The following is a 24649-nucleotide window of genomic DNA, read 5'->3' as shown; positions in this document are numbered from 1 at the left end:
CTTGTACTGTAATACATGCTACTGTGTGACTGTCCTTGTACTGTAATACATGCTATTGTTGACTGTACTTGTACTGTAATACACGCTACTGTTTGACTGTACTTGTACTGTAATACACGCTACTGTTTGACTGTACTTGTACTGTAATACATGCTATTGTTGACTGTACTTGTACTATAATACATGCTATTGTTGACTGTACTTGTACTGTAATACACGCTACTGTTTGACTGTACTTGTACTGTAATACACGCTACTGTTTGACTGTACTTGTACTGTAATACATGCTATTGTTGACTGTACTTGTACTATAATACATGCTATTGTTGACTGTACTTGTACTATAATACATGCTATTGTTGACTGTACTTGTACTGTAATACATGCTATTGTTGACTGTACTTGTACTATAATACATGCTATTGTTGACTGTACTTGTACTATAATACATGCTATTGTTGACTGTACTTGTACTGTAATACATGCTATTGTTGACTGTACTTGTACTGTAATACATTCTACTGATTGACTGTACTTGTACTGTAATACATTCTACTGATTGACTGTACTTGTACTGTAATACATTCTACTGATTGACTGTACTTGTACTGCTCTAACATTCTATCTAATAAATATATTCATCATCATCAAACTCGGATGGTTTTCGTGCTCCTGTCTTGGCTGAACACTAAATAGCTTTATTTTCATTTACATTTCCCAGTTTCGGATGAATAAAGTAAATATCTTAATCTAGCTATCTCATCTCATCTCTTTCGCATCTGGACCAGCTGACGCTCCGTTTTTTGCCCTTCGTGACATAAATCTTGTATTTAACATTTCAAATATTGTAAACCCCAAACAGAATGGAATGGGTGATGGTCGAGTCCCAGACTGCTGACCTGTGCCAGAGAAAGCTCACAAACCGGAAACGGGAAGCTCATCTTCGCCATCAAGACCTTGAAGCAACCATTACCGGAAGTGTCGTCATTTCCGCAGCCGCTTTCCTCTCGACATTGCCGGCGGAGGTGTGACACGATATCAATGAAAAACCATGGAAGACAAGGCGCAAATCCAAGAAGCGATTAAAAGCCAAGGTGAAGTCGTCCGGAAGTTAAAGTCAGAGAAAGCCAACCGGAAGCAGGTCAGTGTTTCCTTTTAGCAGTTAGCATTCATGTTTAATTAGCACGTCCGCTTGGTTTAAACAGGGCTGGTTGTTAGCTAGCTAGCTAGCTAGCCCCGGTTCACAGTAGTGAACGTAAGTGGTAATAATGTTCACCTAGATAATGCAGCTTCATGGGTACACGGGTAGTGCAGTTAGCAGGAGCTAGCGTAGCATTGTCTCCCTTGAGCCGGACCCAAGCCCGGACAAATGCGGAGAGTTGCGGCAGGATGGAGGTAACTCTCCAGACCGTGTCTGACCGGACCCCTCCGCTCACGGTTCCGTTCGCTAAAGCCCGCCGTTAGCATGCCGCGTGCTGCTACGTCATCCTCTGTCACTCAGCGCAGGTAGAACAAGTTGTCACGATCAGTGACGAGCTAATCGGCTAGCTGTTAGCTTGTAGCCCAATGTGTTATGTGCCCGCTAGCCGTGCAAGAGAGAACCGCCGTCATTAGCTACGTTAGCTGATGACGTCATTGTATAACTGTCACCGTACGTCTGTCCAACGTGATGATGCAATATGCCTCAGTTGCACGAATCAGAGCTCTAGCAGCTCTATTTGGATCCATCCTACCGGGACGTGATCGGGATCATTGCCCCGCCCCCTTTCAGTAGAACCGGAACCACGCTACCTGCTGACAGAGAAACATGGTGGAAAAACGGTTTATTTATTTCTTTAATAGTATATTGAATGCTAATTTTATTCTTGCATGTATTTGAGGTTTTAGCTTTTAATGTTAAATTCTGTCCAACAGTTCTTAATTGTGTTAAGCTCCATGTAAAGCGAGGCTTTGTGTGTGTGTGTGTGTGTTTGTGTGTGTCTCTGCGTGTGTGTGTCTCTGCGTGTGTGTGTGTGTGTGTGTGTGTGTGTGTGTTTGTGCGTGTCTCTGTGTGTGTGTGCATGTCTCTGTGTGTGTGTGTGTGTGTGTGTGTGTGTGTGTGTGTGTGTGTGTCTCTGTGTGTGTGTGTGCGTGTCTCTGTGTGTGTGTGTGTGTGTGTGTGTGCTGCATTGAGCTCGCCGCTCTGATTAACTTGGTCCATCATGTTCTATCCTGCACGCTGTGATGTTGCGTCATGCCCCGCCCTCCCCTGTGCATCATGCCCCGCCCTCCCCTGGTGCGTCATGCCCCGCCCTCCCCTGTGCATCATGCCCCGCCCTCCCCTGGTGCGTCATGCCCCGCCCTCCCCTGTGCATCATGCCCCGCCCTCCCCTGGTGCGTCATGCCCCGCCCTCCCCTGTGCATCATGCCCCTCCCTCCCCTGGTGCGTCATGCCCCGCCCTCCCCTGTGCATCATGCCCCACCCTCCCCTGTGCATCATGCCCCGCCCTCCCCTGTGCATCATGCCCCGCCCTCCCCTGTGCATCATGCCCCGCCCTCCCCTAGTGCGAGGGTTCCTTATCACTTTTCTCCTGTTCTCCCTGCCGGACCTGACCTTCCTCACCAACGGGGGGCGGATCCAAACCTCCTGAACATCGCTGAACTCACTTCCTGTCCGCTGTGACGGGCTGCTGTGGATGGACATAATAATCCTCTCCTGACCCCTGATTGGTGGACCCAACTGCTCGTCGGGTGGACATGATGGCTGCGTTTCGTGTCCGTGCTTGTGCCGGTCTTGGGGGGTGTCTGCACTCTTTCTCTGGCACCACTGTGGCTCAGGTAAGAGTGCAGGTGAGACAGGAAGTCGCTGAGACCCAACCGTAGGTGTCGTGTTCCTGTGCTCCAGATCGATGAAGAGGTTGCCAAGCTGCTGGCGCTGAAGGCCCAGCTCGGAGGAGACGACGGCAAACACCAGTTTGTGCTCAAAACGGCAAAGGTAAGGCGACAACGCCCATCGTCCTCTGAAGCCACTGTTGCCATAGAGATGAACAATGTAGCACTCCATTCAGACCACGCCCTTGCTGATTCATCTTCATCAGGGGGGAAGGCTCCCAAAACGGAATGTGTGCGCCTCGTTGCTATGACGAGTCCGGAGCGTTCCGGCTAAGGAACGTCTCTGCTGGGCCACCGTTCCCCGTAGGGAACAGTCGAGAGAGAGAACGCAGCGGGTTCTGTTCAGGATGTATGGTCCAGCGCCGGAGTCAAAGCCGGGGGGGGGGGGTTAGCCTCACTGCAGCGCCTGAGTCAAAGCCGGGGGGGGGGCGGCTGGCCTCACTGCAGCTCCTGTGTCTCCCCCAGGGAACGAGGGACTACAACCCAAAGCAAATGGCCATCAGAGAACGCGTCTTCAGCGCCATCGTCGGCTGCTTCAAACGCCACGGAGCCGAGACCATTGACACTCCTGTGTTTGAACTGAAGGTGGGTCGCACAGACGTCATCGTCATCATCATCATCATCACCACAGGTAGACGTGACCGTTTGCTTTCTCCCCGTGGCGTGCAGGAAACGCTGACGGGGAAGTACGGCGAGGACTCTAAACTCATCTATGACCTCAAAGACCAAGGCGGAGAGCTGCTGTCCCTCAGATACGACCTCACGGTATCCTCTGAGCGGCTTCGGGTCCAACCGGGACCGCCGAGGGGACATATTTCACTCTCAGTCCTTTGATCTAGTCACAGGCGAGATAGTGATTTATCGAGCGGCGTGCGGCGTCACAGCGCCGACATCTTGAGTCGCCTGCCTCGTTTCTGACCCCAGGTCAGCTGGACATCAGCTCCACTTCGCTTTGATTTGAGATCCTTGACCTGCCGCCATTCAGGTGCCCTTTGCCCGCTACCTGGCCATGAACAAGATAACGAACATCAAGCGTTACCACATCGCTAAGGTGTACCGCCGCGATAACCCAGCCATGACCCGTGGACGCTACCGGGAGTTCTACCAGTGTGTGAGTCCTTCTCCAGGACTCCGGGGTTGCCGCTCTCTTCCAGGTGCCGCTTCGATAACCGTGTCTTCTCCAGGACTTTGACATAGCGGGCCAGTATGACGCCATGATTCCAGACGCTGAATGTCTGAAGATCGTCCACGAGATCCTCAGCCAGCTGGACCTCGGGGACTTCTGTATCAAGGTGTGCCCCGTTGAGGGACGTGTCCAGACGGTGGTCTGTGCGTCCGTCCGTAACCATGGCTTCCATTTCCAGGTCAACGACAGACGAATCCTCGATGGCATGTTTGCTGTGTGTGGCGTTCCAGATGACAAGTTCCGCACCATCTGTTCTACAGTGGATAAGATGGACAAGGTATGAAAGCTGCCGTCCGGTTGGGTGGACCCGGTCGGGTGGGCCCGGTCGGGTGGGTCCGGTCGGGTGGTCCCAGTCGGGTGTTCCCGGTCGGGTGGGTCCAGTCGGGTGGACCCGGTCGGGTGGGTCCGGTCGGGTGGTCCCAGTCGGGTGGTCCCGGTCGGGTGGGTCCAGTCGGGTGGACCCGGTCGGGTGGGTCCGGTCGGGTGGTCCCAGTCGGGTGGTCCCGGTCGGGTGGGTCCAGTCGGGTGGACCCGGTCGGGTGGGTCCAGTCGGGTGGACGCAGTCGGGTGGTCCCAGTCGGGTGGTCCCAGTCGGGTGTTCCCGGTCGGGTGTTCCCAGTCGGGTGGACCCAGTCGGGTGGTCCCGGTCGGGTGGACCCAGTCGGGTGGTCCCAGTCGGGTGGACCCAGTCGGGTGGACCCAGTCGGGTGGGTCCCAGTCGGGTGGTCCCAGTCGGGTGGTCCCAGTCGGGTGGTCCCAGTCGGGTGGTCCCAGTCGGGTGGACCCAGTCGGGTGGACCCAGTCGGGTGGACCCGGTCGGGTGGGTCCCGGTCGGGTGGTCCCGGTCGGGTGGGTCCCGGTCGGGTGGGTCCCGGTCGGGTGGATCCAGTCGGGTGGACCCAGTCGGGTGGTCCCAGTCGGGTGGTCCCAGTCGGGTGGTCCCAGTCGGGTGGGTCCAGTCGGGTGGTCCCGGTCGGGTGGGTCCCGGTCGGGTGGGTCCAGTCGGGTGGGTCCAGTCGGGTAAAGTCGATAAAGAACCGGATCGGTACACGGAATTTGAATGGTCTAAATCTCATCGGTTCTCATCCCGAGTTAGCGCCACACGCTGGTGGGAGGACTGCCTCGCAGCCAGGCACGGGCAAAGAGTCCTTTTTACAAAGAAAGACTCCCCAGTAGGACCCTGTCCTTCATTGGCCCGTCCCTTCAGGCCGTTTTCTGTCGTCTTCTTCCAGATGCCCTGGGAGGATGTGAAGAACGAGATGGTGAAGGAGAAAGGCTTGTCGGAGGAGGCGGCCGACCGGATTGGCCATTACGTCAGTATGCAGGGTGAGACGTTTACAGGAGACGGGGACACAAAGCCACAACCTGCCAATCACAGTCATTGTCTAAAAATAGCAAGCAAGGATGAAAGCCGATGTGTCATTGGTCACGATGCAAAGAGAACGTTTCGCATGTCGGAGCTGATTTTTTATATCAGTTTCTAAACTGCTCGATGAGAATCTGATGCCAGCAGCACGTTTTAACAAAGACGTCCCCTCTTCCTTTAACAACACTCGGTTGGGCGGTTGGGATCTGAGGAGACCCCCTGATGTGGTTCTGGGGTGGAAGGTTTCCAGTTCTATTCCAGTTGGTGTTCAGAATGGAGCTTTGAGCATCTTCACACTGTGAGGATTCTCTCAGGAGCTGGGGGACACTAGCAGCGCATCAGGGGACCAGGGGACTTCCAGGGGACTTCCAGGGGACTGCCTGGGGACTGCCTGTGGACTTTCTGGGGACTGCCTGTGGACTTCCTGTGGACTGCCTGTGGACTGCCTGTGGACTGCCTGGGGACTGCCTGGGGACTGCCTGTGGACTTCCTGTGGACTGCCTGGGAACTTCCTGGGGACTTCCTGGGGACTTCCTGTGGACTTCCTGTGGACTGCCTGGGGACTTCCTGGGGACTTCCTGTGGACTTCCTGTGGACTGCCTGTGGACTGCCTGGGGACTTCCTGTGGACTGCCTGGGGACTTCCTGTGGACTGCCTGGGGACTTCCTGGGGACTTCCTGGGGACTGCCTGGGGACTTCATGGGAACTTCCTGGGGACTTCCTGGGGACTGCCTGGGGACTTCCTGGGGACTTCCTGGGGACTTCCTGGGGACTTCTTGGGGACTTCCTGGGGACTTCCTGTGGACTGCCTGGGGACTTCCTGGGGACTGCCTGGGGACTTCCTGGGGACTGCCTGGGGACTTCCTGTGGACTGCCTGGGGACTTCCTGGGGACTTCCTGGGGACTGCCTGGGGACTTCCTGTGGACTTCCTGGGGACTTCCTGGGGACTTCCTGGGGACTTCCTGGGGCTCTATGGAAAGCTAACGTTGCTCTGCGTCTGCTTGATGTTGGGTTAGCAGGTGGAAAGGACCTGGCAGAGCGCCTCCTGCAGGACCAGGCCCTGTCCCACAGCCAGCAGGCTTGTGCTGGCCTGGCTGACATGAAGCTGCTCTTCAGTTACCTGCAGCTGTTCCAGGTCACAGACAAGGTGAGACCTGCTGATAGCGGCGTGTGTCCCGGACTACGAGCCGGTACATTTAACCTCTTCACATCAGACCAATGACGCATCACGCCGGTCACGGTGGACCGATGGACATCAGACACACGGACACGGCAGGCAGACAGAGTCCCGACTGTCCTCAGCCAGAACCGACGACGGGTTGGAGCCGGAGGTCCATCCCGGACATCCCGGGTGAGGGGACGTTGAGAAGCAGGAGCCCGGAGCTGGAACGTCGTTTACACTCCTCATGGGTACATCCCGACACGTCCTCAGTGTTCAGGGACGTTCCCCCAGAGGTCAGAGGTCAGAGCTCTGTTGGGGCGACGGTGGCGCGGGCGGTTGAGAGGGTCGTCCTATGGAATCAGTGAACCGATGGAGACGGAGACGCAGCCTGAAGACCTGGACGGGACACTAAGAGGGACAACAGAGAGACGGAGTTCTTGTGAGGACCTAATTCTGAGGCCGTTGAGTTCCGACACTGAAGAAGACGACTTTATTGGTTTTAGAGCGCAGGAGGAAGATGAAGATGAAGATGAAGATGGCGATCAATGACTTCTGGCCGGCTGCTGAACAATCTCACGTTACGACCTGCGGCTTTTTAGGTTTAGTGGGCGTGGCTCAATCAGGTGCGCTGAATCGTCCGGAACGTACGGTACGGCGTGTCCTCATAGCTGCTGCTCTGTCCCTTTGTCCCTCGCCGGCGCCTCCAGGTGGTCTTCGACCTCAGTCTTGCTCGGGGGCTGGACTATTACACAGGAATCATCTATGAGGCCGTCCTGACCCAGGCCGGCGGGGCCCCGGCTGCAGAGGAGGGTGTCGGCGTGGGCAGCGTGGCTGGCGGGGGTCGGTACGACGGCTTGGTGGGCATGTTTGACCCCAAGGGCAGGAAGGTGCCCTGTGTCGGGGTCAGCATCGGCATCGAGAGGATCTTCTCCATCATGGAGCAGAAAGCTGAGGTAACGCGCTGCCCGAACCCCTGAGCTAAACGCTAGGGCGGGACCGCCGGGACTGTAACCGCGTCCTGCCCTTCAGGCCTCGGCGGAGCGGGTTCGCACCACGGAGGTTCAGGTCCTGGTGGCGGCGGCGCAGAAGAACCTGCTGGAGGAGAGGCTGAAGCTCGCCGCGGCGCTCTGGGATGCTGGGATTAAGGTGTGTACGTGTGTGTGTGCACGTGTGTGTGTGTGTGCGTGTGTGTGTGCACGTGTGTGTGTGCATGTATGTGTGTGTGTGCGTGTACGTGTGTGTGTGTGTACGTGTGTGTGTGTGTGCGTGTGTGTGTGCGTGTGTGTGTGTGCGTGTACGTGTGTGTACGTGTGTGTGTGTGTGTGTGTGTGTGCACGTGTGTGCGTGTGTGTACGTGTGTGTGTGTGTGCGTGTGTGTACGTGTGTGTGTGTGTGTGTGAACGTGTGTGTACGTGTGTGTGTGTGTGTGAACGTGTGTGTGTGTGTGTGCGTGTGTGTACGTGTGTGTGTGAACGTGTGTGTGTGTGTGTGCGTGTGTGTACGTGTGTGTGTGTGTGTGTGTGTGTGTCTTTAACTCTTTGCCTTGTTCGTAGCTGGGAGCGTTTCCGCGTTAGCCGTTAGCTTAATGCTGAGCTGCCTGAAGGACACGCAGCAGAGACCCAGCGCTCCCGTGCTGCGGGTTCAGTGCCGCAGCGTCGGTGTAGCCCTGCGGTGACCGCGCTAACATTGCACCGTGCTTTTCTAGCTTGAAACGGTCCCAAACTTGGGACGGTTTGTCGTTTTCGTTGGACTCCTTCCTCCGTTCTTTGCCGTTCTTTTCTCCGTCTCCGCCGCCACGCTGGACTGTGTTCCCTCCGCTCTGGCGCCCCCTCTCGTGTGGAAGCGAGCTGCGCTTCGGTTCCTGGCGGTACGCGGCAGCAGTTTCCGGCCCGTTTTAAAGGGGTCCTCGCTGCAGCCCTGCTCTGGAGGTCCGGTTTGTTTTCAGAGACCTCTCGGATGGAGGGCAAACCGGGAAGCTTCTGGAGCCACGCTGGGGGGGCGTTAACCGCTGTCCTCTGTGTGTTCAGGCAGAGGTGATGTACAAGAAGAACCCAAAACTGCTGAGTCAGCTGCAGCACTGTGAGGAGTCTGGGATCCCCCTGGTGGCCATCCTGGGAGAACGGGAGCTGAAGGACGGAGTCGTAAAGCTCCGCGTCGTGTCCACCAGAGAGGAGGTACCCCTGATCAGAACACGCCTCCCGTCCTCACAGCCCGGGGCTCCCTGACGCGGTCTCTGTCCACAGGTCGATGTCTCCAGAGCGGATCTTATTGGTGAAATCAGGAAGAGGACCTCGGAGGCCGAGACCATCCGTCCCGCTCAACCGCTGACCCTGCAGGGTTCCTCGTCTCGCCCCCTGTAGAGCGTGTTGGGCTGCACCTTGTGGAGGGACGCCTCACTGCGTCGCGTCCTACATGTCTCAGCCTTTTATCTGAGCAGGACACTGCTACGGGACAAAGCAGACCAAAGAGGAGATCAACGTGTCTGAAATAAACGCTTTCCTCGTTCTGGTATCCTGTTCTCAATCCATGAAGCCATGCAGTAGTACTATTAGTATTAGTATTCCTCCAACGCGAGTCGGTAGACCTGGAACCATCGGAGGCCGTTTGGATGCGTCTTAATTCCGTTTCTGGGGTCTGTGACGACGGACGGCTTAAACTTTAAATCTATTCGACCGCATGCGAGCAGAACGTGAAGATCGTAACGACCTGGAAGTGAAACTTGGGGCTACGTGGTCCTCTTGTTACGGCGTAATGATCCAGATCGTTATTCAGGATTTGATTACAGTTCTCAGCTTTTCATCCTGAGAGCGTAACGCCGCTCTGAGCCCCGCCGAAGCCTCGACGGCGAGATAAGGAGCTGCACCGTTGAGCCGTAAATAAAACCGGGTCGAATGATGAACCGGATTCGCCGCAGAATGAAAGAGATTCTTCTCGCCGGATGAAAGCCCGTTACCTGGGCAACGGGCTGAACGAGCTTCTACCCGGCCGTCAGCCTCTCATCCGGGTCGCTAACGGACTGCTGGTCCACCTCCCCGGTGCTCAAAGCTCTACATGAGGCCTCACATTCACCCATTCACACACACTCACCCATTCACACATGCACATTCACCCATTCACACACACTCACCCATTCACGCACATTCACACGTGCACTCACCCATTCACACACACATTCACCCACACATTCACCCATTCACACACACATTCACCCATTCACCCATTCACACACACATTCACCCATTTACACGCACATTCACCCATTCACACACGCACTCACCCACTCACACACACACTCCAGTGGGCGACTGCTGCCAGACCCGCTGGGAGACATTTGGGGTTCAGCGTCTTGCCCAAGGACACTTCGACATGCGGCCAGTCAGAGCTGGGATTCGAACCACCGACCTGTCGATCTACCACCCGAGCCAAAGCCAGAACGGTCTCAGCAGAGTTCCAGACTTCCCTGACCCCTCCTCCGGCTCCTCTGGGGGAAACCCGAGGCGTTCCAAGGCCAGCCGAGACACAGTCTCTCCGTCGTGTCCTCGGTCTTCCCCGAGGCCTCGTCTCCGCGGGACAGGCCCGGAGCACCGCCGCAGGGGGGCGTCCACGAGGCGTCCCAAGTAGGTTCTACTCCGAGTTCCTCCCCCGTCTCTAAGGGGGCCCCCAGCCACCCTGCAGAGGGAACTCATCTCAATTACTGGGATCTGGGATCTTGTCTTTCCCAGAAAGGCTGATAAGTGTGACCCCCCTGGATTTGGAGGAGACCCTCCAACCCCTTCTTGAAAAGGGAGACCATCACCACGGATTGGACCATCCATCGGCAGACCGTGTGTGTGTGCCACCCAATCCACAATGCACCCGTACCCTACGGTTCCCCCGGTGGGTGGTTGAGTCCACTGCAGGTCTTCGATACATCCATTCAAATAAAGGAACACAATAATGTTCTCAAATCTCATTTATTTAAAATGAGAAAGCAAAAAGAACCGACAATAAAAAGCATGCATGAAACAAACATCAGAATGAAACAAGTTAAAACGAGACAACAGAGTCTATAAGGAATATAAAAGCATTCGGAAAACCACATCAAACCACATCAAACCACATGAAACCACATCAAACCACATCAAACCACATGAAACCACATGAAACCACATGAAACCTGAGAACATGCTGAACATGCTGAACAAAGTGAACCGGTGCAGTCGGTCACATCAGGCTCCGGTTCCCCTGCAGCCTCAGCAGGATCTGCCGGGCCGCTGCCTGGTGGGCTTCGTCCAGGACGGTGCCGCCGCTGGCTCCGGGTAAGATCGTGACCACCCCTTCAAATGGCGTGCGTGTCCCGGGGATAAGCATCCTGTAGGAGAGGTACAGGAATCCATCGGGGCCGGTGTGGCTGTAGAGCCGGCCTGACCCGGACCCCTCCAGCACCTGGTCCAGGTGGGTGCCGGTGGGTGCCGGTGATGGAGCAGAGACAGAGCGGCCGGGAGGGCTCGGGGCAGCAGCCAGACCTCCCACCGCCCTGCAGAAGCCCGGGGGGGGGGGCAGAGGGCTGTGGGGAGCCGAGGAGGGGCGGTGGCAGGAGGCCCTTGGGGGGTTTCTGAGGAGGGGGCGGCCCCTGGCCCCCTGGCTTCTGGACCGGGTGCCACTTGACAGAGACCGTCAGATTGAACTGCTTCTTGAAAGCTGCACAAAAACAGGAAGTAGTGATGGTCACGGCTGCAGCAGCACCGGAACACGGTCCACACGGTCCACACGGTCCACACGGTCCACACGGGCCACACGGTCCACACGGTCCACACGGTCCACACGGGCCACACGGGCCACGCGGTCCACACGGTCCACACGAGCCACACGGTCCACACGGTCCACACGGTCCACACGGTCCACACGGGCCACACGGTCCCACACGGTCCACACGAGCCACACGGTCCACACGGTCCACACGGTCCACACGGTCCACACGGTCCACACGGGCCACACGGTCCACACGGTCCACACGAGCCACACGGTCCACACGGTCCACACGGTCCACACGAGCCACGCGGTCCACACGGTCCACACGAGCCACACGGTCCACACGGTCCCACACGGGCCACACGGTCCACACGGGCCACACGGGCCACGCGGTCCACACGGCCACACGGTCCACACGGGCCACACGTCCACACGGTCCACACGGTCCACACGGGCCACACGGTCCACACGGGCCACACGGGCCACGCGGTCCACACGGGCCACACGGTCCACACGAGCCACACGGTCCACACGAGCCACACGGTCCACACGGTCCACACGGGCCACACGGTCCACACGGGCCACACGGGCCACGCGGTCCACACGGGCCACACGGTCCACACGGGCCACACGTCCACACGGGCCACGCGGTCCACACGTCCACACGGTCCACACGGTCCACACGAGCCACGCGGTCCACACGGTCCACACGGGCCACACGGTCCACACGGTCCACACGAGCCACGCGGTCCACACGGTCCACACGGGCCACACGGGCCACACGGTCCACACGGTCCACACGGTCCACACGGGCCACACGGGCCACACGTCCACACGGTCCACACGGGCCACGCGGTCCACACGTCCACACGGTCCACACGAGCCACACGGTCCACACGGGCCACGCGGGCCACGCGGGCCACGCGGTCCACACGGGCCACGCGGTCCACGCGGTCCACACGGGCCACGCGGTCCACACGGTCCACACGGTCCACACGGGCCACACGGGCCACACGGGCCACACGGTCCACACGGGCCACACGGTCCACACGGTCCACACGGACCACACGGACCACACGGTCCACGCGGTCCACGCGGTCCACACGGTCCACACGGGCCACACGGTCCACACGGGCCACACGGTCCACACGGTCCACACGGGCCACACGGTCCACACGGGCCACACGGTCCACACGGTCCACACGGACCACACGGTCCAGCGGTCCACGCGGTCCACACGGTCCACACGGGCCACACGGTCCACACGGTCCACACGGTCCACACGGTCCACACGGGCCACACGGTCCACACGGGCCACACGGTCCACACGGTCCACACGGACCACACGGACCACACGGTCCACGCGGTCCACGCGGTCCACGCGGTCCACGCGGTCCACACGGTCCACACGTCCACACGGGCCACACGGGCCACGCGGCCCACACGGGCCACACGGTCCACACGGTCCACACGGTCCACACGGTCCACACGGTCCACATGGTCCACACGGCCACACGGTCCACGCGGGCACGCGGTCCACACGGTCCACACGGGCCACACGGTCCACACGGGCCACACGGTCCACACGGTCCACACGGTCCACACGGGCCCCACCTTCAGCCAGAACCTTCCGGGCCATGGAAGCAGCGTAGTGGGACGAGAAGGCAACTATGGCAGACACCCCCTCGATACCAGGCCCGGCCTTCAGAGACACCCTCTCCACCCCCTCGGTCAGGACGCGGAGCACCTGCGGGACAGACGGCAGCTCCTAAAACAATGTCGGATGCTGCAGGTCAAAGGTCAGTTTTATCATCTGGATTTATCTATTTCAAAGCAAGAACTCATTTTCTTTCCTAAATAAATCTGTGGTCGCCACTTCCCTGGCAGGACGGTTCTTCATCGTGACCACATCCTGCAGGCAGCACAGAGCAGCACCTTCACCTCCTCCTCTTCCTCAGCCCACCCTGAGCCCAGCAGCACCTTCACCTCCTCCTCTTCCTCAGCCCACCCTGAGCCCAGCAGCACCTTCACCTCCTCCTCTTCCTCAGCCCACCCTGAGCCCAGCAGCACCTTCACCTCCTCCTCAGCCCACCCTGAGCCCAGCAGCACCTTCACCTCCTCCTCTTCCTCAGCCACCTTGAGCCCAGCAGCACCTTCACCTTCACCTCCTCCTCTTCCTCAGCCCACCCTGAGCCCAGCAGCACCTTCACCTCCTCCTCAGCCCACCCTGAGCCCAGCAGCACCTTCACCTCCTCCTCTTCCTCAGCCCACCTTGAGCCCAGCAGCACCTTCACCTTCACCTCCTCCTCTTCCTCAGCCCACCCTGAGCCCAGCAGCACCTTCACCTCCTCCTCAGCCCACCCTGAGCCCAGCAGCACCTTCACCTCCTCCTCTTCCTCAGCCCACCTTGAGCCCAGCAGCACCTTCACCTTCACCTCCTCCTCTTCCTCAGCCACCCTGAGCCCAGCAGCACCTTCACCTCCTCCTCAGCCCACCCCGAGCCCAGCAGCGCCTTCACCTCCTCCTCTTCCTCAGCCCACCTTGAGCCCAGCAGCACCTTCACCTTCACCTCCTCCTCTTCCTCAGCCCACCCTGAGCCCAGCAGCACCTTCACCTCCTCCTCAGCCCACCCTTAGCCCAGCAGCACCTTCACCTCCTCCTCTTCCTCAGCCCACCCTGAACCCAGCAGCACCTTCACCTCCTCCTCTTCCTCAGCCCACCCTGAGCCCAGCTGCACCTTCACCTTCACCTCCTCCTCTTCCTCAACCCACCCTGAGCCCAGCTGCACCTTCACCTCCTCCTCTTCCTCAGCCCACCCTGAACCCAGCAGCACCTTCACCTCCTCCTCTTCCTCAGCCCACCCTGAGCCCAGCAGCACCTTCACCTCCTCCTCTTCCTCAGCCCACCCTGAACCCAGCAGCACCTTCACCTCCTCCTCTTCCTCAGCCCACCCTGAACCCAGCAGCACCTTCACCTACTCCTCTTCCTCAGCCCACCCTTAGCCCAGCAGCACCTTCACCTCCTCCTCTTCCTCAGCCCACCCTGAACCCAGCAGCACCTTCACCTCCTCCTCTTCCTCAGCCCACCCTGAGCCCAGCAGCACCTTCACCTCCTCCTCTTCCTCAGCCCACCCTGAACCCAGCAGCACCTTCACCTCCTCCTCTTCCTCAGCCCACCCTGAGCCCAGCTGCACCTTCACCTCCTCCTCTTCCTCAGCCCACCCTGAACCCAGCCAGCACCTTCACCTCCTCCTCAGCCCACCCCGAGCCCAGCAGCACCTTCACCTACTCCTCTTCCTCAGCCCACCCTTAGCCCAGCAGCACCTTCACCTCCTCCTCTTCCTCAGCCCACCCTGAACCCAGCAGCACCTTCACCTCCTCCTCTTCCTCAGCCCACCCTGAGCCAAGCTGGACCTTCACCTTCACCTCCTCCTCTTCCTCAACCCACCCTGAGCCCAGCTGCACCTTCACCTCCTCCTCTTCCTCAGCCCACCCTGAACCCAGCAGCACCTTCACCTCCTCCTCTTCCTCAGCCCACCCTGAGCCCAGCAGCACCTTCACCTCCTCCTCTTCCTCAGCCCACCCTGAGCCCAGCAGCACCTTCACCTCCTCCTCTTCCTCAGCCCACCCTGAGCCCAGCTGCACCTTCACCTCCTCCTCTTCCTCAGCCCACCCTGAGCCCAGCAGCACCTTCACCTCCTCCTCTTCCTCAGCCCACCCTGAACCCAGCAGCACCTTCACCTCCTCCTCTTCCTCAGCCCACCCTGAGCCCAGCTGCACCTTCACCTCCTCCTCTTCCTCAGCCCACCCTGAGCCCAGCTGCACCTTCACCTCCTCCTCTTCCTCAGCCCACCCTGAGCCCAGCAGCACCTTCACCTCCTCCTCTTCCTCAGCCCACCCTGAGCCCAGCAGCACCTTCACCTCCTCCTCTTCCTCAGCCCACCCTGAGCCCAGCAGCACCTTCACCTCCTCCTCAGCCCACCCTGAGCCCAGCAGCACCTTCACCTCCTCCTCTTCCTCAGCCCACCTTGAGCCCAGCAGCACCTTCACCTCCTCCTCTTCCTCAGCCCACCCTGAGCCCAGCAGCACCTTCACCTCCTCCTCAGCCCACCCCGAGCCCAGCAGCACCTTCACCTCCTCCTCTTCCTCAGCCCACCCTGAGCCCAGCAGCACCTTCACCTCCTCCTCTTCCTCAGCCCACCCTGAACCCAGCAGCACCTTCACCTACTCCTCTTCCTCAGCCCACCCTTAGCCCAGCAGCACCTTCACCTCCTCCTCTTCCTCAGCCCACCCTGAACCCAGCAGCACCTCACCTCCTCCTCTTCCTCAGCCCACCCTGAGCCCAGCTGCACCTTCACCTTCACCTACTCCTCTTCCTCAACCCACCCTGAGCCCAGCTGCACCTTCACCTCCTCCTCTTCCTCAGCCCACCCTGAGCCCAGCTGCACCTTCACCTTCACCTCCTCCTCTTTCCTCAGCCCACCCTGAGCCCAGCAGCACCTTCACCTCCTCCTCTTCCTCAGCCCACCCTGAACCCAGCAGCACCTTCACCTCCTCCTCTTCCTCAGCCCACCCTGAGCCCAGCTGCACCTTCACCTACTCCTCTTCCTCAGCCCACCCTGAACCCAGCAGCACCTTCACCTACTCCTCTTCCTCAGCCCACCCTTAGCCCAGCAGCACCTTCACCTCCTCCTCTTCCTCAGCCCACCCTGAGCCCAGCAGCACCTTCACCTCCTCCTCTTCCTCAGCCCACCCTGAACCCAGCAGCACCTTCACCTACTCCTCTTCCTCAGCCCACCCTTAGCCCAGCAGCACCTTCACCTCCTCCTCTTCCTCAGCCCACCCTGAGCCCAGCTGCACCTTCACCTCCTCCTCTTCCTCAGCCCACCCTGAGCCCAGCAGCACCTTCACATCCTCCTCTTCCTCAGCCCACCCTGAGCCCAGCAGCACCTTCACCTCCTCCTCTTCCTCAGCCCACCCTGAGCCCAGCAGCACCTTCACCTCCTCCTCTTCCTCAGCCCACCCTGAACCCAGCAGCACCTTCACCTACTCCTCTTCCTCAGCCCACCCTTAGCCCAGCAGCACCTTCACCTCCTCCTCTTCCTCAGCCCACCCTGAGGCCAGCTGCACCTTCACCTCCTCCTCTTCCTCAGCCCACCCTGAACCCAGCAGCACCTTCACCTCCTCCTCTTCCTCAGCCCACCCTGAGCCCAGCAGTACCTTCACCTCCTCCTCTTCCTCAGCCCACCCTGAGCCCAGCTGCACCTTCACCTTCACCTCCTCCTCTTCCTCAGCCCACCCTGAGCCGCACCTTCACCTCCTCCTCTTCCTCAGCCCACCCTGAGCCCAGCAGTACCTTCACCTCCTCCTCTTCCTCAGCCCACCCTGAGCCCAGCAGCACCTTCACCTCCTCCTCTTCCTCAGCCCACCCTGAGCCCAGCAGCACCTTCACCTCCTCCTCTTCCTCAGCCCACCCTGAGCCCAGCAGCACCTTCACCTCCTCCTCTTCCTCAGCCCACCCTGAGCCCAGCAGCACCTTCACCTCCTCCTCTTCCTCAACCCACCCTGAGCCCAGCTGCACCTTCACCTCCTCCTCTTCCTCAGCCCACCCTGAACCCAGCAGCACCTTCACCTCCTCCTCTTCCTCAGCCCACCCTGAGCCCAGCTGCACCTTCACCTTCACCTCCTCCTCTTCCTCAACCCACCCTGAGCCCAGCTGCACCTTCACCTCCTCCTCTTCCTCAGCCCACCCTGAGCCCAGCTGCACCTTCACCTTCACCTCCTCCTCTTCCTCAGCCCACCTGAGCCCAGCAGCACCTTCACCTCCTCCTCTTCCTCAGCCCACCCTGAACCCAGCAGCACCTTCACCTCCTCCTCTTCCTCAGCCCACCCTGAGCCCAGCTGCACCTTCACCTACTCCTCTTCCTCAGCCCACCCTGAACCCAGCAGCACCTTCACCTACTCCTCTTCCTCCCTCAGCCCACCCTTAGCCCAGCAGCACCTTCACCTCCTCCTCTTCCTCAGCCCACCCTGAGCCCAGCAGCACCTTCACCTCCTCCTCTTCCTCAGCCCACCCTGAACCCAGCAGCACCTTCACCTACTCCTCTTCCTCAGCCCACCCTTAGCCCAGCAGCACCTTCACCTCCTCCTCTTCCTCAGCCCACCCTGAGCCCAGCTGCACCTTCACCTCCTCCTCTTCCTCAGCCCACCCTGAGCCCAGCAGCACCTTCACATCCTCCTCTTCCTCAGCCACCCTGAGCCCAGCAGCACCTTCACCTCCTCCTCTTCCTCAGCCCACCCTGAGCCCAGCAGCACCTTCACCTCCTCCTCTTCCTCAGCCCACCCTGAACCCAGCAGCACCTTCACCTACTCCTCTTCCTCAGCCCACCCTTAGCCCAGCAGCACCTTCACCTCCTCCTCTTCCTCAGCCCACCCTGAGGCCAGCTGCACCTTCACCTCCTCCTCTTCCTCAGCCCACCCTGAACCCAGCAGCACCTTCACCTCCTCCTCTTCCTCAGCCCACCCTGAGCCAGCAGTACCTTCACCTCCTCCTCTTCCTCAGCCCACCCTGAGCCCAGCTGCACCTTCACCTTCACCTCCTCCTCTTCCTCAGCCCCCTGAGCCGCACCTTCACCTCCTCCTCTTCCTCAGCCCACCCTGAGCCCAGCAGTACCTTCACCTCCTCCTCTTCCTCAGCCCACCCTGAGCCCAGCAGCACCTTCACCTCCTCCTCTTCCTCAGCCCACCCTGAGCCCAGCAGCACCTTCACCTCCTCCTCTTCCTCAGCCCACCCTGAGCCCAGCAGCACCTTCACCTCCTCCTCTTCCTCAGCCCACCCTGAGCCCAGCAGCACCTTCACCTCCTCCTCTTCCTCAACCCACCCTGAGCCCAGCTGCACCTTCACCTCCTCCTCTTCCTCAGCCCACCCTGAGCCCAGCAGTACCTTCACCTCCTCCTCTTCCTCAGCCCACCCTAAACCCAGCAGCACCTTCACCTACTCCTCTTCCTCAGCCCACCCTTAGCCCAGCAGCACCTTCACCTACTCCTCTTCCTCAGCCCACCCTTAGCCCAGCAGCACCTTCACCTCCTCCTCTTCCTCAGCCCACCCTGAGCCCAGCAGCACCTTCACCTCCTCCTCTTCCTCAGCCCACCCTGAGCCCAGCAGCACCTTCACCTCCTCCTCTTCCTCAGCCCACCCTGAGCCCAGCAGCACCTTCACCTCCTCCTCAGCCCACCCTGAGCCCAGCAGCACCTTCACCTCCTCCTCTTCCTCAGCCCACCTTGAGCCCAGCAGCACCTTCACCTCCTCCTCTTCCTCAGCCCACCCTGAGCCCAGCAGCACCTTCACCTCCTCCTCAGCCCACCCCGAGCCCAGCAGCACCTTCACCTCCTCCTCTTCCTCAGCCCACCCTGAGCCCAGCAGCACCTTCACCTACTCCTCTTCCTCAGCCCACCCTTAGCCCAGCAGCACCTTCACCTCCTCCTCTTCCTCAGCCCACCCTGAACCCAGCAGCACCTTCACCTCCTCCTCTTCCTCAGCCCACCCTGAGCCCAGCTGCACCTTCACCTTCACCTCCTCCTCCTCAACCCACCCTGAGCCCAGCTGCACCTTCACCTCCTCCTCTTCCTCAGCCCACCCTGAGCCCAGCTGCACCTTCACCTTCACCTCCTCCTCTTCCTCAGCCCACCCTTAGCCCAGCAGCACCTTCACCTACTCCTCTTCCTCAGCCCACCCTGAGCCCAGCAGCACCTTCACCTCCTCCTCTTCCTCAGCCCACCCTGAGCCCAGCTGCACCTTCACCTCCTCCTCTTCCTCAGCCCACCCTGAGCCCAGCAGCACCTTCACCTCCTCCTCTTCCTCAGCCCACCCTGAACCCAGCAGCACCTTCACCTCCTCCTCTTCCTCAGCCCACCCTGAGCCCAGCTGCACCTTCACCTACTCCTCTTCCTCAGCCCACCCTGAACCCAGCAGCACCTTCACCTACTCCTCTTCCTCAGCCCACCCTTAGCCCAGCAGCACCTTCACCTCCTCCTCTTCCTCAGCCCACCCTGAGCCCAGCAGCACCTTCACCTCCTCCTCTTCCTCAGCCCACCCTGAACCCAGCAGCACCTTCACCTACTCCTCTTCCTCAGCCCACCCTTAGCCCAGCAGCACCTTCACCTCCTCCTCTTCCTCAGCCCACCCTGAGCCCAGCTGCACCTTCACCTCCTCCTCTTCCTCAGCCCACCCTGAACCCAGCAGCACCTTCACCTCCTCCTCTTCCTCAGCCCACCCTGAGCCCAGCAGTACCTTCACCTCCTCCTCTTCCTCAGCCCACCCTGAGCCGCACCTTCACCTCCTCCTCTTCCTCAGCCCACCCTGAGCCCAGCAGTACCTTCACCTCCTCCTCTTCCTCAGCCCACCCTGAGCCCAGCAGCACCTTCACCTCCTCCTCTTCCTCAGCCCACCCTGAGCCCAGCAGCACCTTCACCTCCTCCTCTTCCTCAGCCCACCCTGAGCCCAGCAGCACCTTCACCTCCTCCTCAGCCCACCCTGAGCCCAGCAGCACCTTCACCTCAGCCCACCCTGAGCCCAGCAGCACCTTCACCTCCTCCTCTTCCTCAGCCCACCCTGAACCCAGCAGCACCTTCACCTCCTCCTCTTCCTCAGCCCACCCTGAGCCCAGCAGCACCTTCACCTCCTCCTCTTCCTCAACCCACCCTGAGCCCAGCTGCACCTTCACCTCCTCCTCTTCCTCAGCCCACCCTGAGCCCAGCAGTACCTTCACCTCCTCCTCTTCCTCAGCCCACCCTGAGCCCAGCAGCACCTTCACATCCTCCTCTTCCTCAGCCCACCCTGAGTCCAGCAGCACCTTCACATCCTCCTCTTCCTCAGCCCACCCTGAACCCAGCAGCACCTTCACCTCCTCCTCTTCCTCAGCCCACCCTGAGCCCAGCTGCACCTTCACCTCCTCCTCTTCCTCAACCCACCCTGAGCCCAGCTGCACCTTCACCTCCTCCTCTTCCTCAGCCCACCCTGAGCCCAGCAGCACCTTCACATCCTCCTCTTCCTCAGCCCACCCTGAGTCCAGCAGCACCTCCTCCTCTTCCTCAGCCCACCCTGAGCCCAGCTGCACCTTCACCTCCTCCTCTTCCTCAACCCACCCTGAGCCCAGCTGCACCTTCACCTCCTCCTCTTCCTCAGCCCACCCTGAGCCCAGCAGCACCTTCACCTCCTCCTCAGCCCACCCTGAGCCCAGCTGCACCTTCACCTTCACCTCCTCCTCTTCCTCAGCCCCCCTACCTGCTGAAGGTCCTGCTGCCCGGTGGTGGGGGGCAGCTCTTCCACACAGAGGTGCCTCTTCTCCGTGCTGCGCCGGACGCTGAGGCGCTGGCCGGGCTCCACCGTGTGCCCGTCCAGCAGGCGGATGGCGCCGGTCGCTGCCGCCGGCGTGCCGTACTTGGCGTAGGCGAAGCCGCGGTTCTGACCGCTGAAGTTCATCATGAGCCTGAACTCCCAGAGCAGGCCCGCCGAGCTGAACAGCGGGATCAGCTGGTCCTCGTAGACGTCTCGGGGGATCTGACTGATGAAGACCTCGCAGCGGGAGCCTGGTGGGGGGCCGTCCCACGCTGGGGGGGGGGGAGGGGGGGGGGTAAGAATCTGTTCTATTTGACCCGACAGAACTAGAGCTGCTCTGAGCAGCACGACCCACGGCGCCGGACGCGAGCGTGACCCACGGTTCGGCGCCGTGGGCAAACCATCAAACCCGTCTGTGTAACCGCGTCTAAACTGAAGCATCTTTATTAGATGCTTCCGCCTCTCCGGACCCGCTAGACCCGGGTCTTCAGCTGGACCCGGGTCTTCAGCTAGACCCGGGTCTTCAACTGGACCCGGGTCTTCAGCTGGACCGCCGTCTGGTCCCTGGGGGGTCCACTCACCCTCAGGGGGGCCGCCGTACTTCCGCTGGCCGTTGACCTGGGCCAGCGTTACGTTGGTGGTCTTCAGCCACGCCTCCAGCTGCTTCACACGGCCCAGGTTCAGCATCTGGGGGGGGGGGGGGGGGGGGGGAGGACACACACCCAGCCTTTAGCCGAGCCCGGTGAAGTCTACCAGGCCTGGACACATCGCCCCCCGCTGGACCCGACCGGTAACCACAGCCAGTAATCAGACACAACCAGCTCTCCGTCACTCGGACCTGGTTCTGCAGGCGGTTCGGTTCCTGCTCCAGCGTCTCGGGGATCACAAGGAGGAACTCACCACGATGGCCAACGTCCTCACCCAGAGCCACCGGGCCCTCTGGTTCCCCGTCTGGGCCTTCCTCAGGTCTGCAGAGGGCCCAGCTGCTACGGGGTCTCAGTGAGCAGCACCTCCAGCCTGGACCACTAGAGGGGCCGGTCTCGGTGAGCCGGACCGCTAGAGGGGCCGGTCTCGGTGACCCGGACCGCTAGAGGGGCAGGTCTCGGTGACCCGGACCGCTGGAGGGGCCGGTCTCGGTGAGCCGGACCGCTGGAGGGGCCGGTCTCGGTGAGCCGGACCGCTGGAGGGGCCGGTCTCGGTGAGCCGGACCGCTAGAGGGGCCGGTCTCGATGAGCCGGACCTCCCAAACACCGACCTGCTGGCTTTGAATGATAAAGCTAACGACAAGCTGCTGATGACGTCACCCCCGCTACCCTATCAGTGCAGAGCAGCGATAATTAGGAGCGTGCGCGTTGAGCTCGTTCCTGCTGCAGAAAGCTTCACGTGGAGCGTGGACCCCCCCGGACCCCCCCGGCTCGGTTCGCTGGCTCCGGCGCCACTTTTTAAGACTAGTTAGTAGTCGGGCTGGGCTGGGCTGCTGGGGGGGGGGGCACATGGCGAGCTGTTCACCTGTTCACTGCCGCGCAGGTGAACAGCTCGCCATGTGCCCCCCCCCCCCGCGTCACGTCCAGACATGTAGCCGACGTGGTGCGTCACGGCCCGTGAAGCGGCCCGGCCGAACCCGGGCCGAGCTGCGGCCCAGCCGGTGACGTCAGAGCGAGAACGTTTGAGGAACGCACTTGAGCTTCTTACCTGATGTTCCATCGCGCTGAAGAAGCTGCGAACACGGAGACACCGGGAGGAGGAGCGTAGGGTGGGGTGGGCGGGGCCAGGGAGGGGGAGGGGGAGGGGGAGGGGACCCTCCGACAGGAGTAAAAGTATCTGGACCCTCCAGCAGCAGTAAAAGTATCTGGATCCTCTGACAGCAGTAAAAGTATCTGGCCCCTCTGACAGCAGTAAAAGTATCTGGACCCTCCGACAGGAGTAAAAGTATCTGGCCCCTCCGACAGGAGTAAAAGTATCTGCCCCCTCCGACAGGAGTAAAAGTATCTGGCCCCTCCGACAGGAGTAAAAGTATCTGGCCCCTCTGACAGCAGTAAAAGTATCTGGACCCTCCAGCAGGAGTAAAAGTATCTGGACCCTCCAGCAGCAGTAAAAGTATCTGGACCCTCCGACAGGAGTAAAAGTATCTGGCCCCTCTGACAGCAGTAAAAGTATCTGGCCCCTCTGACAGCAGTAAAAGTATCTGGACCCTCCAGCAGCAGTAAAAGTATCTGGACCCTCTGACAGCAGTAAAAGTATCTGGACCCTCCGACAGCAGTAAAAGTATCTGGACCCTCTGACAGCAGTAAAAGTATCTGGACCCTCCGACAGGAGTAAAAGTATCTGGACCCTCCAGCAGCAGTAAAAGTATCTGGACCCTCCGGCAGCAGTAAAAGTATCTGGACCCTCCGACAGCAGTAAAAGTATCTGGCCCCTCTGACAGCAGTAAAAGTATCTGGACCCTCCAGCAGCAGTAAAAGTATCTGGCCCCTCCGACAGGAGTAAAAGTATCTGGACCCTCCAGCAGGAGTAAAAGTATCTGGACCCTCCAGCAGCAGTAAAAGTATGAGTGAATGAATGAATATATTTATTAGATAGAATGTTAGAGTACAAGTACAGTCAAACAGTAGCATGTATTACAGTCTAAATACAGTCAGACAGTAACGTGTATTACAGTACAAGTACAGTCAGACAGTAGTATGTATTACAGTACAAGTACAATCACACAGTAGCATGTATTACAGTACAAGTACAGTCACACAGTAGCATGTATTACAGTACAAGTACAGTCAAACAGTAGCATGTATTACAGTACAAGTACAGTCACACAGTAGCATGTATTACAGTACAAGTACAGTCACACAGTAGCATGTATTACAGTACAGCTACAGTCACACAGTAGCATGTATTACAGTACAAGTACAGTCAAACAGTAGCACGTATTACAGTACAAGTACAGTCAAACAGTAGCATGTATTAGAGTACAAGTACAGTCACACAGTAGCATGTATTACAGTACAAGTACAGTCAAACAGTAGCATGTATTACAGTACAAGTACAGTCACACAGTAGCATGCATTACAGTACAAGTACAGTCACACAGTAGCATGTATTACAGTACAAGTACAGTCACACAGTAGAATGTATTACAGTACAAGTACAGTCACACAGTAGCATGCATTACAGTACAAGTACAGTCACACAGTAGCATGTATTACAGTACAAGTACAGTCAAACGTCCTGTCTAAGAGGAGCATTTCTAAAAAGCCCTTGCGGTCTTGTTTCTGTTGAAAGTCCTTCGTACATAAATCATCAACAATTGATGTTTAATATATTTATTAATTTCACACAGTGAATAACGAACAGAAATACAGACCATACAAAGAATAAAAATAGAAATAAGGGAAACAAATAAAATAAAAATAATGTCAATAAATCCCACCCAAACCCACCCCTGTTCACTGTCAATCAAACAACATATTACATTTCACATCAACACAAAATAAGACCTTTTGTACTTGAGTGAGCACAAATATGCTGGATCAAACAGACGGTCACTCCTGGACCTGAGTAGAAGGTTGGTCAAAAAATATTAGAAAAGGCTTCCATACTTTATAAAATTCTTTTTCAGAACCCCTCAAAACAAATCTGATCTTCTCTAGTTTAAGATATAATAATACAGCTTTAATCCACTGTGACACAGTGGGTGGAGCCGCATCCTTCCACTTCAAAAGAATTAAACGTGGTGCCAACAATGTCGAGAAGGCGATTAATTTCTGACCCCCTGCCGGTAGTGCCAAGCCTTCAGTATCAACCCCAAACAAAAATAATAATGGGTTATGTGTTAACCTGATGCTAAATATGGAAGAAAATATATCACAGACACCCCCCCAAAATTGTTGTATCCTGGGACAGAACCAAAACATATGGATCAAAGTAGCATCTGCCAATTTACATCTTTCACAAGTTGGGTCGATTTGAGGGTACATCTTAACCAGTTTTGCTTTGCTAAGA

At 58.7% G+C, this 24649-nt stretch overlaps 2 protein-coding genes across 4 annotated transcripts in view; one reads left to right on the top strand and one right to left on the bottom strand.

Annotated features, from left to right (window-relative positions):
* Positions 1 to 1018: 1018 nt before the first annotated feature.
* Positions 1019 to 9090, top strand: hars (histidyl-tRNA synthetase). Of its 3 annotated transcripts, none has more exons than XM_068740256.1 (13): positions 1019 to 1141; positions 2885 to 2974; positions 3337 to 3456; positions 3541 to 3636; positions 3857 to 3982; positions 4056 to 4163; positions 4236 to 4334; positions 5290 to 5383; positions 6444 to 6571; positions 7294 to 7539; positions 7616 to 7732; positions 8614 to 8760; positions 8830 to 9090. In XM_068740256.1, the coding sequence occupies exons 1-13, from the start codon at positions 1052 to 1054 to the stop codon at positions 8944 to 8946; spliced, it is 1578 nt and encodes a 525-aa protein (XP_068596357.1). In that variant the 5' UTR covers positions 1019 to 1051; the 3' UTR covers positions 8947 to 9090. The 3 variants fall into 3 exon arrangements, with proteins under 3 accessions (XP_068596357.1, XP_068596356.1, XP_068596358.1); XM_068740255.1 differs by having other exon boundaries at positions 6441 to 6571; XM_068740257.1 differs by lacking the exon at positions 1019 to 1141 and adding an exon at positions 2726 to 2817.
* A 1699-nt stretch (positions 9091 to 10789) lies between these two features.
* The window catches only part of dnd1 (DND microRNA-mediated repression inhibitor 1), a 16004-nt gene continuing 2144 nt past the window's right edge, over positions 10790 to 24649 (bottom strand). The window contains 5 exon segments of the mRNA XM_068740123.1: positions 10790 to 11152; positions 11154 to 11266; positions 12932 to 13064; positions 20600 to 20925; positions 21235 to 21340. Coding sequence (XP_068596224.1) covers positions 10790 to 11152; positions 11154 to 11266; positions 12932 to 13064; positions 20600 to 20925; positions 21235 to 21340 — 1041 coding nt within the window.

The sequence above is a fragment of the Brachionichthys hirsutus genome, chromosome 6, assembly GCF_040956055.1.
Source record: "Brachionichthys hirsutus isolate HB-005 chromosome 6, CSIRO-AGI_Bhir_v1, whole genome shotgun sequence".
Taxonomy (NCBI): Eukaryota; Metazoa; Chordata; class Actinopteri; order Lophiiformes; family Brachionichthyidae; genus Brachionichthys; species Brachionichthys hirsutus.
The sequence above is the reverse complement of the archived record's forward strand: the minus strand, read 5'-3'. Positions and strand labels throughout refer to the sequence as shown.